Source organism: Takifugu flavidus, chromosome 10, assembly GCF_003711565.1.
Source record: "Takifugu flavidus isolate HTHZ2018 chromosome 10, ASM371156v2, whole genome shotgun sequence".
NCBI classification, from domain to species: domain Eukaryota; kingdom Metazoa; phylum Chordata; class Actinopteri; order Tetraodontiformes; family Tetraodontidae; genus Takifugu; species Takifugu flavidus.
The window spans coordinates 4,676,467-4,690,517 of NC_079529.1; the positions used below are offsets into that span (position 1 = coordinate 4,676,467).

Below are 14,051 nucleotides of genomic sequence, written 5' to 3' on the forward strand. Positions count from 1 at the left end.
TTTCATTTACATGTCAACGTACAGCCATAGGTTTTCCAAGCAATATATGGATGCATGGTAGGAAAATTGCAAGTGAACTCTAAGAGACCTTACTCTATTTAACCAGTGAATAATGGTATTGCAAGAAATAAGTGGCTATTTACATTTATTATTAAAAAACAAATTTGAATTTACATGTGGAAATAACTCCATGTAATATTACTATGCCTAAAGGACCATGATGATGCCTCTGAGTTCTTAGAACAGGCTCAGACAACTCAACTTTTGGGTTGTGTTTTGAATAAAATGAACCTAAACGTCACTATAGTGCACGCGTTTAATCTCGATAGTCAGTGAGCCAATCAAGACACGAAATATATGAACCATTTGTGTACGTACTGCTATTTAAAGATAAGACGTCACGAGTGGGTGACAGCGACACTGAACCTCACGTAACTTTGTCGGGTGCCTTAAAGGGGACACTGCACCTTTAAAACCAACTGTTCCTCTTTGAGGTCCCGACTGTTGACTGGTGGCCACGTTCGGCTACGCAACTCGCTTTAGCGGTCTTGTCCGTGACTTTAAGCATTTACCAGTCAACCTTCGCGACGTCTCCGACGCGCTTATCTCGGCGGGATTTACATCCATGGAGCTGCGGAGGATATAAAGTTTTGAATGAAGCTTTCCCGCTGGGGCTGTGGAGCGGGGAGGAGCGGGGTCGTCTGGGCTATCGGATCTGGGATCTCCTTCACGTCTCTAACCAGACAGACGACGGATCGTCCGGTGATACGCTGAGCCGGACGGACGGACCGACGAGCGGATTCACCGCCGAGGACGTGGACCCTTCATCTGCCGGTGTCCAAAATAACCCGCAACTTTAGACTGAAGACTGAAAAGTTTGTCCCCGTCTCCTGTCAAGTTTTCGGGCTGCTGGACAGTAAGCTGGTGTTTCATTCTGGAAACTTTGTAAGTGACTTTGCCGAAGTAGACAACGCAGATCAGAATGGATAAATACGAGGACCTGGGACTGGAGGCGAGCAAGTTTATCGAGGACTTGAACATGTACGAAGCATCGAGAGATGGTTTGTTTCGCACGAGAAGAGATGTAGGAAACAACCCAGATTTTGAAGAGACCAGGAAAGTTTTTGCCTCCAAAATGACTAAAATCCACATGCAGAAACACCAAGAGGAAATGGCAAGAAACAGCCCGGCGATGAAAATGAATGGTGGCCACGCCAGTGGGTATCACACCAAGGACAGACCGCCTATTAATAGCAACAGACAAGCGGGTGAAGCGGCGGCGAAGCCCCCGATGCTCTCTGGCCCTGCGCCGGGCACCGCGGCCGCGAATCAGTGCGCTCCGTTTGACGGCCAGAAACACCACACGGGCGCGCAGCCTGAACTCCCAACCGGAAGGGCATATGGCTACGGAAACAATTATGATAATAAGGAGAGTTTAGAGCCACATGCATACCAGCGCGCCACCCATACTCCCCCCAGCCCAGGAAACGCGTCTCCCAGCGCGCCCACACATGCTCGTCACCCCATCAGCCAGTCTGCGGTTTGGGCCCCGTCCACTGAGAGCCAGATTTCCACTGCTGGCTCTGGGAGCAGTGCTGCATCTCAGCTGCCCCGCCAGCCGACACCACCCAGTAGCATCAGCGTCCCGCCCCAGCACTTTCAGACAGGCACCTCATCGGGAAACTGGACTTCACCTTCTTCTTCCAGGGGATTGTTAAGGGAGTCCAAACCAGACCTCATCCCATCCTTGCCTTTAAGTGCCTTCATCGGAGGAGATGACTTGCACATGCAGCAGCCCACCACGCAGGCCTCAGCCTATTACGACCCACAATCCCCAAGACCCTCCTCCTCCCGTAATGGTTCCGCACCAGTTTCCCCAGTTCCACCTTCTCCCCACGAAACGCCTCAACTCAAAGCACAGGAGGCTTCTTCGGCATCAGCACCCGGCAGCATTGCCAGGAGCGGCAGCCAGATTCAGTCCAAGAGCCCAGTGCCTGGCAATGTCCGTGGCTTTGAGGCAGATGTCCCGTGCTCCCCAAAGTCTGCCCAGCTGGTTTCTCAGTCTCTCCTCACTCAGCCGCAAGAGCAGGGATCTTCAGCGGCTGAAATGAAATTAGAGGCCATCACTAAGCGGCTGGAAAAAGAGATGGATGCTCAAGCGAAGGGTGACTTCTTTGGTAAGATATATTAGTCTGCCTGGCCTCAAAGAGGGCTGCCTGTCAGTTAATCCACCACTATAAACCATGTTTGACTGTGACTAAACGCCCACCCACACTTAACCCCTCAACCCTCGCATAAATGCACTTGTTAATTCAATGTACGCGTCGTCGTCCTCTGTCCCGATGGTTTCCCCTGAGACTGTCCTGTCAGAAGTACCTTGAATCTTGCGGTAATATGGATGATATTTGCTGCTGTCAAAGCTGGACGTTATTGGGTAATAACAGTGGCGGGACCATGAAGGAAACGTGCGTCTCAAAGGTCTCTCTGAGACCAAATACCTTAATATTGAGGCAACAAATGTTTTAGTTGAGTTGGCTTAACTGACGCTGATAGTCATTGTTCTCTGAACGAGGTCGTGCTACAGACGCAGCACATTTCTGATGACTCTTTTTGTGAGCATGCCACGCACGCCTGTGCGACTGACGCGCACGTGCAAATGGGGAAGACGGTAATGAAAAACGGCAGCTGTGACTGTCCCCTAGAGGCACGTATTTAAAATCTGGACGAAATGTGCTTTTCCTTGAAGATTTTTTTTACAAATTCAGGGCATTATTCACCAGCGTGTGGAAAGGGAATACCTCCATATACACCTCTTTATATAACTTCATTCAACACTTAAGTTGCCCTTGAAGTATGTTATGTAAAAACCTGAACTGTCATATATTGAGAATTTAATGCACCATCCATGTGATATGCTTTTCTGTGGTGCGGGTTGCCAGGTTTGACTACAGCTGCTTATACAGTAAATGTCTAACTTAGGGGTCTTTGCTGCAGAGAGAGCTGATAATCACGTGGTTGCCAGGTGTTTTTTCCCAGCCTGGGATATTCATGGAAAATCTGCGTCCCACTAGACTGTGAGGGAAGGAGTGTGGAATGGCTGATATGGTGTTCACAGCTGCAGAAGACCCTCCTCGTCCTCGCTGGAGGGATTTCCTGTTGGAATGTCTGCTGGAGTTCAAGGGAAGATGCTCTCGTTAGCGCCCCTGTCACGAGGAGACTCAGAAATAGCAAAATGACGCAAATATTGCAGCGGCGGTCAGCAAAAGGGCAGGATTTAGTAATATCGAATATATCTTTTTCAACACAGATCTTCCCACATAGCCCACACAAAGTTTCCCACTAGACCACAGCTCATCCTCTGACTCACGCTTCCATGCTGAGAAAAAAAACACCAAACTGTGTAGGCTAGTTTTCATTGTGCAAAACGGTATAGATGCCCATAAATGGAGGGCTTTAGGCCGTAGACAAAGGCCTAAGAAACAAGGTCAAATAATATATTAAGTGGCCGATTATATCTGTTCTACTGAAAATATTATCTCATTTCTAAGTTTAAAAGGTCAGAAACTTTTTTTTTTAGATTCAATTTTACTTCTCCAACGCTCAGATCCTGCTGGCCAGTGGTCCCGACTGCATCCTGAGTCCGTTTGCTGAGAGCTGATTGCAGCTGGAGGTTCTGGGAAAATCAGTCCGGTGTCAAACTGTTTCACCGGGGGAACGCTGGGGAATGTCTGCAGGAAAAGCGTAAAGAATTTTAGAAATGAGGTCTTGGAAGCAGAGGGGAGACGAGTCCCACATACGTTCTGAGGTCCCTGCGGTGGTTTTGAATGGGCCAGAGGACTAAGGGGGAGATTTGGGGAGCAGTTCACAGCTGCTTCTTTGTCCTTGACCGCAAACGTCTGTGGGGTGATGGGATTTGTGGACGGGTTCTGGTGAGTGGGGAGAAGCAGGCTCGCGTGTTGAGCCTCCCCATTTCCTTTTTCGCACATTCAGTTGAACATTTAAATAGAGGATTAATTCATCCCATCTGTGGAGTGGAAACCAGTTCGCAGCAGCTCCTCCCAGGGATTTTTGGCATCCATGCTGCCGGCTTTAGGAGGCTGACATCTGTGTCGGGGAGAATGCAATATTCTCGTGGTCACGGCTACGTGTCAGTAAACACGCTCCGTCACCTTTAGGTGTGGCGCCTGTGCTCCGTTTCTAAAAGGGAGAAGACGATGGCTTCTCCAGCGATCCATATGGAGACATATGGTGTTTGTTTTGTTTCGATGGGATTTTTGTTCAGCTGTTGATGCACAAATCATCTTTGCTGTGACTTTGAATCAGTAATGTGACTAAAGCCCCGAGCTTGCACATACCTGCACAGTCACAAGTTCATGTTTTTGTTTTTTTTTCTTTCAGACTGCATGTCGGCGTGTTTTTCTCCCCCCCCGCCCCCCCTCCCTCGGTACCAAAATAATCTTGCCATTTTGGGGAGAGAAAAAAAGATTGCCCAAACTGATGAGACGGCTACTTTACTTTTGGTGCAACTTATTTTTAGCCATCATTTATAACAAAAACGCTCTACAGTGCAGGGGGAAAAGCCTGATCTATGTGTTTATGCTGTTAGGTAATGAAATAACGTTCTGCTGCGTTCTATTATCTGCTGTCTCCTGTGCCGCTGTTGGGGCCCCGATGATCCGTCCTCTGTTGTGGCATCAGGGGAGGTTTAGGTTGGATTATATATAGGCCCGCCGTGCGTTGGATTCCTGGACGTTTATGGAGGGTAACATTTGAAGATGGTTATTAAATAGCGGCGCGTTCTTGGCTATGGTGGCCGCGTGATACGTGTCGGACACGGCGGGAACAGAAGTCTCTTTGTGTGCGTTTGAGGAGGACCAAACCAGAACTGGGTTGGGATCAGCCACACTCCTCTGCTCGGCTGCCCTGCCCTGTCGCCAGGGCCGTTCTAGCAACACACAACCTCATGCGCTGATATTTCAAAGCGTCTCACCATTTTCCATTAAGACCATTGAGTCATGTGATGACATCACACCACATCTGGTAGAGTTATAATCTTGACAACTTCCTAATTACGCTCATTAGTGTTGCCACTCGCCGTAGTCTTCTCCAGTTACTCCGTCATTTGTGTGTCACTTACGCTGAGCAATGAAATGTAGTATTTCCAGGAAAATATGTTGAAACTGAAGTTGTAGCGCTTTGAGCTCCCATACACAGCAACGTTGCTGTTCATAGTCTGTAATTATGCAATCTTGCCTGACATCCTCGCATGTGATTTTCCTGTTTTCTGCACAGCGTTGCATAACTATTATTATCTCACATGCTCTGTAATATTCGGTAAAGCCTTCATATGACAGCTTATATTCAAAGACATCATTAGATGGTTCCTCAGTGACTGAGTCAAAATGGCAATTCTGAAGTTCCTTTAACTTTTCTAAATGCCCTTTGTTGTTCCAGGAACCTGCGTTAAGTGCAACAAGGAGGTCTACGGAGCCAACCAGGCCTGCCAGGCAATGGGGAACCTTTACCATGACAACTGCTTCACCTGCAGCGCCTGCAGTAAGCACACACGCTGTACTTTGAACACTGCCCCACGCATCTGCCAATTTTGCACATTTTTAAGCTTTGCCTCCCAACCAAAGAGCAGAGTCTCGCTCTTTATTCATTCTCAGACGCACAGTCATTAGGGGATTATTGTCCTGTGTCATTGGTGTTTGTTTTCTGGGCGCGCCCGCCACTCCTCGGACGCACAGACCAGAACATTTACTGAGCTAATGCCACTCTGTAAAGGAGCGCTCACTTTAAATTCATGTGTCATGAGAGCGAACATAATTATTCTCTGAACTCACTCCTAAACCACACTGAAGAAAGGTGAGAATTATAAGTGTCAGTTTATAGCTGAGGGGACATGAAGCACTAGCTGCTTGTCACACCATGTGCTGATTCACTGCAGGACATATTAATTAAAATACAGTGGTTTCAAAAGCTTTTGTGATCGGTTTTTAATGCCGACTCTCCTTTCTTAAGCTATTATAAGTGACTACACTACCTAAGTCTGACATTTTAGTAAGTGCTGTGAATCATTACCTCATGCAAAACACACAATAGGTAATTTTCTGAACAGAAATGTGTTTTCTTCAGCGATCTGAAGTGGGTAAGAGTTGAAAGGAGTTGTGTGAATTGTGTGCTCGTGGACTGCTTGCCGAGCACGTTTTCAGCCCGCTAATTAGATAAAACTAGGTATCGCTTGCAGTTTATCATGTTGGCCTCACTGTCCTGTGTACGTTTGACCTGCTTCCTGGGTAGACAATAGCCCCGTGTCCTAGCCCCGGTTTGACCTTCCTCACTTCTCCAACCAATTAAATTCTCTGTTCCAAGTATCAGATGCTGGGTATGTGGAGTATTTGTGGCTCATCTGACATCTGCTCCCGTTTTGCTCTGCAGCACCTTTGACCTCACAAGTGAGCAAGTTATGCTTCCAAATGTACGAGTAACAGCCCATTTTCCCCCATTTAGGCTCCATGTTGTGTGTTTTCTGGGATGGGGGGGTGAAGATGAAAACAAGGACTTGGATGGTCGCCTACAATGAAACTGCTGTACGGAATCAGGGGGGGGGGGGGGTTGTAGTTTACCCACCACATACCTCTCATAGTTTTCTTATGTGAGGGCAGAGGGGCTGTTGTGCTCGCTGTGAGTGGCCCCGGGGAAAAGCATCTCAGCTGGGGTGGAATGCAGGCACAGAGGCCCTCTGTAGGTCTGGGTCCAGGCGGGCAGTGGGTGCTGTTATGTCAGCTGGGGGGGGAATAAAAGATTGGAAAACAACATGGGACAGGGAGAGCATTCAGTAGAAGCAGCAACCCATCATGTACAGCAGAGGCATGCTGACCTGGCGTATAACGTACAGTATTCATGCCAGCAGCGGGGCGCATGAACGCCACTGTTGCACCAGATTTCCCAGTATCCTCCTCAAGATTCTGGATTTCAACAACCTGCTTACGTAACAGGATATAGACACTGTTTATCGCCTGTCAGTTCTCTACCAGTTTCCACAAAAGGGCTTGAGAAAATATACAGGCCGCAATCATCGGGGATTCAGCACTTCTGGGGGGTAGGGAGTGGGGGGGTGGGGGGTGGGGTGGGGGGTCTGTCTCTGGGGTGCTTATTGACTGTTTACAGTTAAGCTGCCCAGTCAAGTCTCACTTCTGAACACAGCTCAGGTCTTTAACTATGGCTTTAAATTCTGTTTTCATTATATCAGCTTCCATATCCCACCTCCTAACCGCTACTGGATCCACTCATATCTTAACATCTGTTCAGTAGACTTTCTGAACCTTAAAAAAATAACGTTCCAGGTGCTAAAAATGTACTTGGACCTCCAAAGACCTCCTTTTTTCATCATCAGTCAAACCCTCACGACGCAAGTTTTACTCTTTTTTTTTTTTACTCTTTATGTGATTTCATAAAGGGATGTCGTGGGACCTTTGAATTTGCAAATACGCTTTTGTTGTGTTATGTTCTGTCCTGCAAGTGTTTTATAGTTTTATGAAATGGTCACCATTCCCGCTGGTGCCTTTCCAACAGTAAGCCCTGACTCCTGACTTTAATTAAGCCTTTATCTTTTCCACAAGGCTCAGAGCCTTCCGTCTTTCACTCACGGGGAAATAAAAGACAGGATGAAGAATGTGGAGAGGAGCTTTGGACCATATCTTACTTTCACCCCCTTCACTCTTAACTCTTCTCTTTAGGGACGTGGCTCCCAGACTGTTCCTCAGTAATTACACACGGGGCCCGGGCTACACCTTTGGCCTGCTGAAATGAATGGCCTGCTCGGGCCTATTGTGTGAGCCTTGGATAGACTTGCTGCATAACAATTGTCACTGTACCAAAGTATCATAATGTAAGGGTCAGTAATTGCTTTAAAGAATTCCATCTGTCATGGTTCATAAAAATGGGTCGATTTTCATCTTTTTCTCCTCCCGTTCAGCATTGTATTCCAGCCGTTAATTGGGTGCCATCAAGCTTGTTTTGTTCTTTTCAAATTCCTCCAGACAGTCAAATTATCGCAGCAGACGGCAGGTTTTAGAAGAATATTTTTTTCCTCCCACAGTAAAGCAAAACATTGACTCCTTCCCTTTAACGGTGGATTGCAGCTGGTTTGGTTTAAAACATCACGCTGCCATTTGCAAAATTGACTCCTTGGATATTAAAGGAACGATAATTAAAGCAATTAAGCCATCTGACACCATGAGTTAGCAGCTTTATGTCTAGTATCCACAGCGCTCTTTAGGGGGCACTACAGAAATTAGTCCAGCTATGTAGAGCTAAAGCCATCATGTCGGTGCCATATTTGTTTAGGCTTGGCACTTTTTCTTTTTTCCTCCTTTTCTGCTACATTTCTGGCATTTTGACCCCATATTTTTATTATTACAAAGTTTCTGAAAGAAGAAGCCGGGCAGAGATGAAACATGGCTGATAAAGGAGGCTCCTTTCCTACGACAACCCCTCCTCCTCCTTCTCTGCTGTCCCCTCTTTTACCTTCCCAGCCCAAAAAAATGTCAGGAATGTTGAGTCTTCCTGTGGGATCTTAACAGGAGTGGCTTTGGGATGTGTGCAAACAAATTCCGACTCACGTAGATGTCCGTGTGACAGCATTTTGTTTTGCAAGCTTAATTCTAGGCGCTGCAATGGTAGGCTACAGAAGTAAATTCTCTCGGTAGATTGAATAGAGATTCTTGTTAAATCTGTTGCACTTGTCTTGTAATTGGATTTAGCTGATGTTTTTTTCCATGTGTGTCACTGACCCAGTGAAACCTGCTCTGGGTGATGAAGAATACAGTACAACGATCATCCATCAGTAATTTGATTTATCTGCCTGGGATCCAGCAGGATATAATGAATATTGTAGGAGTATCCATTACCTTTGAATGGGACTAATTAATCATCGTGGTCTTGCAGTTTGCCTGCAACTGCTTTTGCAGGACTTTCCTCCACGACCCTTTTAACACCGGCTCCCATTTTCTTGTCTGATCAATATGATATTCAGTCATACGGGAAGATTGTTAGTTTTTCCTGGCTGTGCTGAAATGATATCGTATAAATGAATGTATTAATGACTCTGTTATCCGTGTCTGCAGGTCGACGGCTGAGAGGAAAGGCATTTTACTACGTGGGTGGGAAGGTTTTCTGCGAAGAGGACTTTCTGGTGAGCCAGCAGTACAACATTAATATTTTGTTTATGGAGCAAAATTCTGGGAAAAGACCTCTCGGTGCCTCGTTTGAAGTCTTTAGCTCGTTTCCTTCAGTTCACTCGTGTCTCAAAAACGGCATTAACACCTTTAATTTAAAAAGCGACCCACAGACTTGATAATGACGTCTTATCCTTCAAATGTGGTGCAGTTTGGATGGATTTTTTTTAATGTTTCCAAGTATGGCTGAGTGAGGGCTGTTAATGTAACTGTGCCAATTAAGTAAACATACGGGGATAATTGGCACGGCTACGATAACAGCCCTCACTCAGCCATACTTGGACACTGTTAAATTAAACCCCGACTTTGCACTCCTGCCTTGGGTCAGCAGTGTTTCAGGCATACATGGAATTCCACAGAACTCAGTGTCTCCTGTGTGTTGCAGTACTCTGGTTTCCAGCAGTCTGCAGACAAGTGCAATGCCTGTGGACACCTGATCATGGACATGGTGAGTGTCTGTGCTGCTACTTCTCTCTGTGTGTGTCTGTGAGAGACAGCGAGGGGGATCTTTGTGGACAAACCTGTCCCGCATCCTTGTCTGCCTCATCTGCACTTTTGATAACCTTTTAGTGGAATTCAGGTCCATTTTTCTGTCCGCAGTACATGTCATCCATCCGCGTCTTAACCGAAAATACCCTCGTTCAGTCATATCGTAAATGGCACTGGCGACATACAGTCAACTCCGATTTTCTTCTCTTGCTTCCGTTATAGATCCTACAAGCCCTGGGGAAGTCCTACCACCCAGGCTGTTTCCGCTGTGTCATCTGTAACGAGAGCCTTGATGGAGTGCCCTTCACCGTGGACACGGAAAATAAGATCTACTGCCTCAAAGATTACCACAGGTGAAGAGCACCTGCCGGAGGAATGCTGTCGGCTTTTGTGCCGCGGCGGTTTAACACGACAACAAGGTGTCGTGTTACAGGTGGAGCGACAACGCGGCTCCTTAACGTTCCCTCGCTGCCACGGGATCAGCTGGAGAACGGCCGAGCAACTCTGCCTCTGCCACGTGTGTCGGACACACGACACAAATGGAAAATGTGTCCAGTCAGGGTGGGAATGGTGACACCCCCCCCCCCCCCCCCCTTCCCCCCCACTGGTACAGAGAGCAGTCACATGTCTGACCATCGCCCGGCAGCTCCCACCTGTGATCTCAGCGCTGATTTCATCAGTAAAACCTCGATTGTGTAAAGAGCATGTGTTTGACTTTTAGCCACAGTCACGCCTCTCTGCTCCGACAGGCGCTCTCTTATCCCCCCCCGGCAGCCATGTGGCAGCCATGTGTGTGGAAATAATGAATTTATTTTGCGCTTTGTTTGTCTAGAAATTGTGCGCGAGATAGCACGTCCAGTACAGTCGGGCCGTCAAATCAAATATTAACTCAGCACGGTTGCACAATCAAGTTCATTCTGTGAGTAAATCACAGTTCACTTGCATTAACGTTGGTTTTGATTTTCTTTTCTTTAGGGTCCTCGCACCAAAATGCTCAGCCTGCAACCAGCCCATCCTGCCGTCAGAGGTACGTTAGCGCCATGTTGGCCTTACCATCTATGCCTGGATTGAACTTTTCTCAACGAAACATACAAATTCTAAATAATGGTGCCATATGTGAAATAGCAGCTTGGAAATCATCAGCACATTTTTTAGAATCATGACCCAAATTCAGAATCCAGCTCATAACTTATTATACAGTAGTTTCACCCCCCCTCAGACTACAGGTGGAAGTCTGAAGAATGTTTGATTTGATGCGCTGTCAGTGAAGAACAGACCAATAGTTACAGACAAAACTTGTTGGCAAAAGCAATGAAACATCCAAAATTAGAGTTGACTTTCCTGGAATGTCCCCTGCCCTCCCTTTGAGTATTGAAGCTGGTATTCAGAGAAGTGTGTGTGTGTGTGTGTGTGTGTGTGTGTGTTGGGAAAGGGCTTTTTCTGACTTGCATCCTCCCAAACTAATTGGAGAAGGTGACTACACACTTCCCACGTTTTGAATGACTGGGAAGAGGCAACGATCACAACCGCTTAGATGTGTGGGACGCTTGTCCTGATTTGAACGTTCAGTCCACCGACCTGGACGTGTCAACAGTCCTTTGAACAGCTCGTCCACGTGGTCGTTTCGGTGATGCGCCGCCAGGAAATGTGCTGATGAGATCTTCTCTCCGCTGTTTTAGGGCTCGGATGAGACAATCCGAGTTGTGTCCATGGATAAAGACTATCACGTGGAATGCTACCGCTGCGAGGTACGCCCCCCCACCCCCCAACCTCCCCCCGTTCTTCTTTTACAGAAATTAGACTAAAATCGCGTGTGTTTGTGCGGCTGTGATCCGGGAGAATCCTGACCTGCTCATTAAGACAAAATACATCCTATGCAGATCTCCTACCTTAATTACAGCCTTGGTGGTAATTATGGATTGCTCAAGAGAGTTGGCATGCAGCCCCTCATCATCTCTGCTCATCAAGTGACTTTTCTTCTCGAGTTTGATTGACAGCTGATTTGTTTCACTTAACAAAAGGTGTCCTGTGAGGCATAAGTGCGCTCCAATCTTTCCATTTCTGTGATATGGCTGCATCGCTCTGCATCATCATTTAAAGTCTTTTATATCTCACTTGTGTCTTTCTAGACCAGGCATGGGCAAACTAAGGCCCGGGGGCCACACGCGGCCCGTTAAACGTTTTAATCCGGCCCGCCAAACTTGAAAAATTAAATGAATAAACCTTGTTAATGTTAAATTTTCACTGCAATTCTGGTGTTTTCCCACTAGACAGTCAGGAGGAGAGTGATGGTGATATCCTGAAGGATAACAGAACTGTCAGTGCTTTAAAATAGAAATGGTTATTAATTTTTTTTAAAAAGGCACATTTTATTCATTTGATTTTAAGTGTTTTAAGACTCATTCCAAAGTCAGATATTTTGTTGTAATGCTTCTCTTCATTTTCATTTGAAATTAAAGCACATGTTTTCTCCATATCCCAAGATGTGTATTTTTTCTCCAATGAGGTGAGGTTACCAAAGCACTCCATCCATCCATCTGCTCCTGGTCCGGCCCCTTTGTCAAATGTTAGAACCCATTGTGGCCCACGAATCAAAATGTTTGCCCACCCCTGTTCTAGACAGAGTTATTGATTTGCTTCCTGGATCTCGAAAGAGGCAAAATGCCCTCCATGTATTTTTGACATTGTCTTTTCTGCTGTGCACTTAGGAATGCAAGATAGAGCTGAATGACGAGGAGGGCCACCGCTGCTACCCTCTGAACGGCCACCTTCTCTGCCACTCCTGCCACCTCAAGAACATCCAGGGCTGCGCCCCCTCCATCACCGCCTCCTCCTATTAACAGCGGAGGGAGCCACCTGGTGGACGTATGGAGGAACTGCCACAGCGTGACGAGGCCAGAGTCGATACTGACAATTCTTGTTGTAGAGGATTGATTCATGTGTTAAATCGATTAAATCATCATCATTGGAGGTGTATTTCAGTGGAATGTTCATGAGCTTATGCATAAAAGGAAGCTTAGTATTAAAGCTTAGTATTGTGTGAGATTTTATTAGTACAGCTGCCTTGGTTCTGTGAATATCTGGCATGCTGCACCATGTTCACATTGCTGCAGTGGAATTACTGTTCACAGATTTAAAATGGGCTGTTCAGGTACCACATGTGCCTTTACATTAGTTCCCGGCCAACATAAAATATACTGTTTTTATGGAAGAATTGAATCATGGACTGGTAAAGCACTGTAAAGTCAGTTTTTCCTCTTTGTTCATTGATAATCTGGACCCATCACTATAGTCCACATTGAAAGAAAGTCAAAGATAGTCATTATGGAACACAGCCATGCCTCTAATGTTCACAGTGCCTTTATCCTTGATGAAATGCTTTTCTGTGCTTTGTGATAATGGTTTCACCTCTGCTTCGGTTTAAAACTATTCTTCGGGAGGTCAGGTTGCTGTTATTATCTTTGTGAATTTATCTGTAGGTAAAAAAAACAACAAAACAACAACCCAAAAACCTTTAGAAGTAGATCTGCTTGTAGGATTTGTATTTTTAAAAAAGATTAATAGTTGGAGTATAGTCAACCAATTTTCTTTGACTTGCTTGGAGAAGCAGTTCCATGGTCTCGGCAATCTGTGTATATGCCTGCCTTTTGTTTGCTTTTGCTTTGAGTTCCTAATTTCTTAGCTGATAATTATAATAAAGGTCAGACATGTAGACGTGTATGATTCTCAATATTTAATAAATGCCTTCAAATATGCCATATTTTCAGTTGTTTGGTCTTCTTTAGAGGGAGGCAAATTGTAAGCAAAGCATAACTACAATTAAATTTGACTTACCATAAAATCTTTTAATCACATAAATGATCTCCAAACTAACAAAGGTGATTCAATAATGAACATTTGACTTAGAGGAATGAACATCTGAGAGTCATTAAAATGAACTCTAATAATTATCCACCTCGGTGAGAACGGCTACATTTTGAAAATGAATGCGCGCATCAAGGTTTTAACTTAATTTAATTACGGGCCAAGATAATAACGCAGAATGAAACTGCATCTTATTTGTCCCATATTTGCCTACGTAATCGAGGAAGATGGCGAAAGGAACCCGTTTAGTTGTAATGTCCCAAATTCAGCCACCAGGTGGAGCAAGTTCCATTGTTTAAATTGAGATTGTTTTCCCATTTAAGAAAAAACTAATTTCCCTTTCAGTAAATGCGGTCAATCCCAAAAGGGGCAAAGTTACTAATCTGGCAGATGCTTTAATAAAAAGAGCAGAAAATTATGATTCGAAAGTTGAATTTACGCGCTAATAATAATAAT

At 45.6% G+C, this 14,051-nt stretch overlaps 1 protein-coding gene across 1 annotated transcript; it reads left to right on the forward strand.

The window, feature by feature from the left end:
• Positions 1-479: 479 nt before the first annotated feature.
• On the forward strand, positions 480-13,489 carry limd1a (LIM domains containing 1a). The gene is made up of 8 exons (XM_057046312.1): positions 480-2,177; positions 5,455-5,556; positions 9,132-9,199; positions 9,628-9,690; positions 9,954-10,084; positions 10,707-10,758; positions 11,411-11,479; positions 12,440-13,489. Exons 1-8 carry the CDS (start codon positions 983-985, stop codon positions 12,569-12,571), a joined length of 1,812 nt encoding a protein of 603 aa, XP_056902292.1. The 5' UTR covers positions 480-982; the 3' UTR covers positions 12,572-13,489.
• The last annotated feature ends 562 nt before the right edge of the window (positions 13,490-14,051 follow it).

Excerpts from the sequence above, each read along its gene's own strand:
- limd1a (XM_057046312.1), top strand. The coding sequence starts at position 983 with ATGGATAAATACGAGGACCTGGGACTGGAGGCGAGCAAGTTTATCGAG. Across the intron at positions 5,557-9,131 it reads CTTCACCTGCAGCGCCTGCA|GTCGACGGCTGAGAGGAAAG; the intron begins GTAAGCACACAC and ends CCGTGTCTGCAG. Across the intron at positions 10,759-11,410 it reads AGCCCATCCTGCCGTCAGAG|GGCTCGGATGAGACAATCCG; the intron begins GTACGTTAGCGC and ends CCGCTGTTTTAG.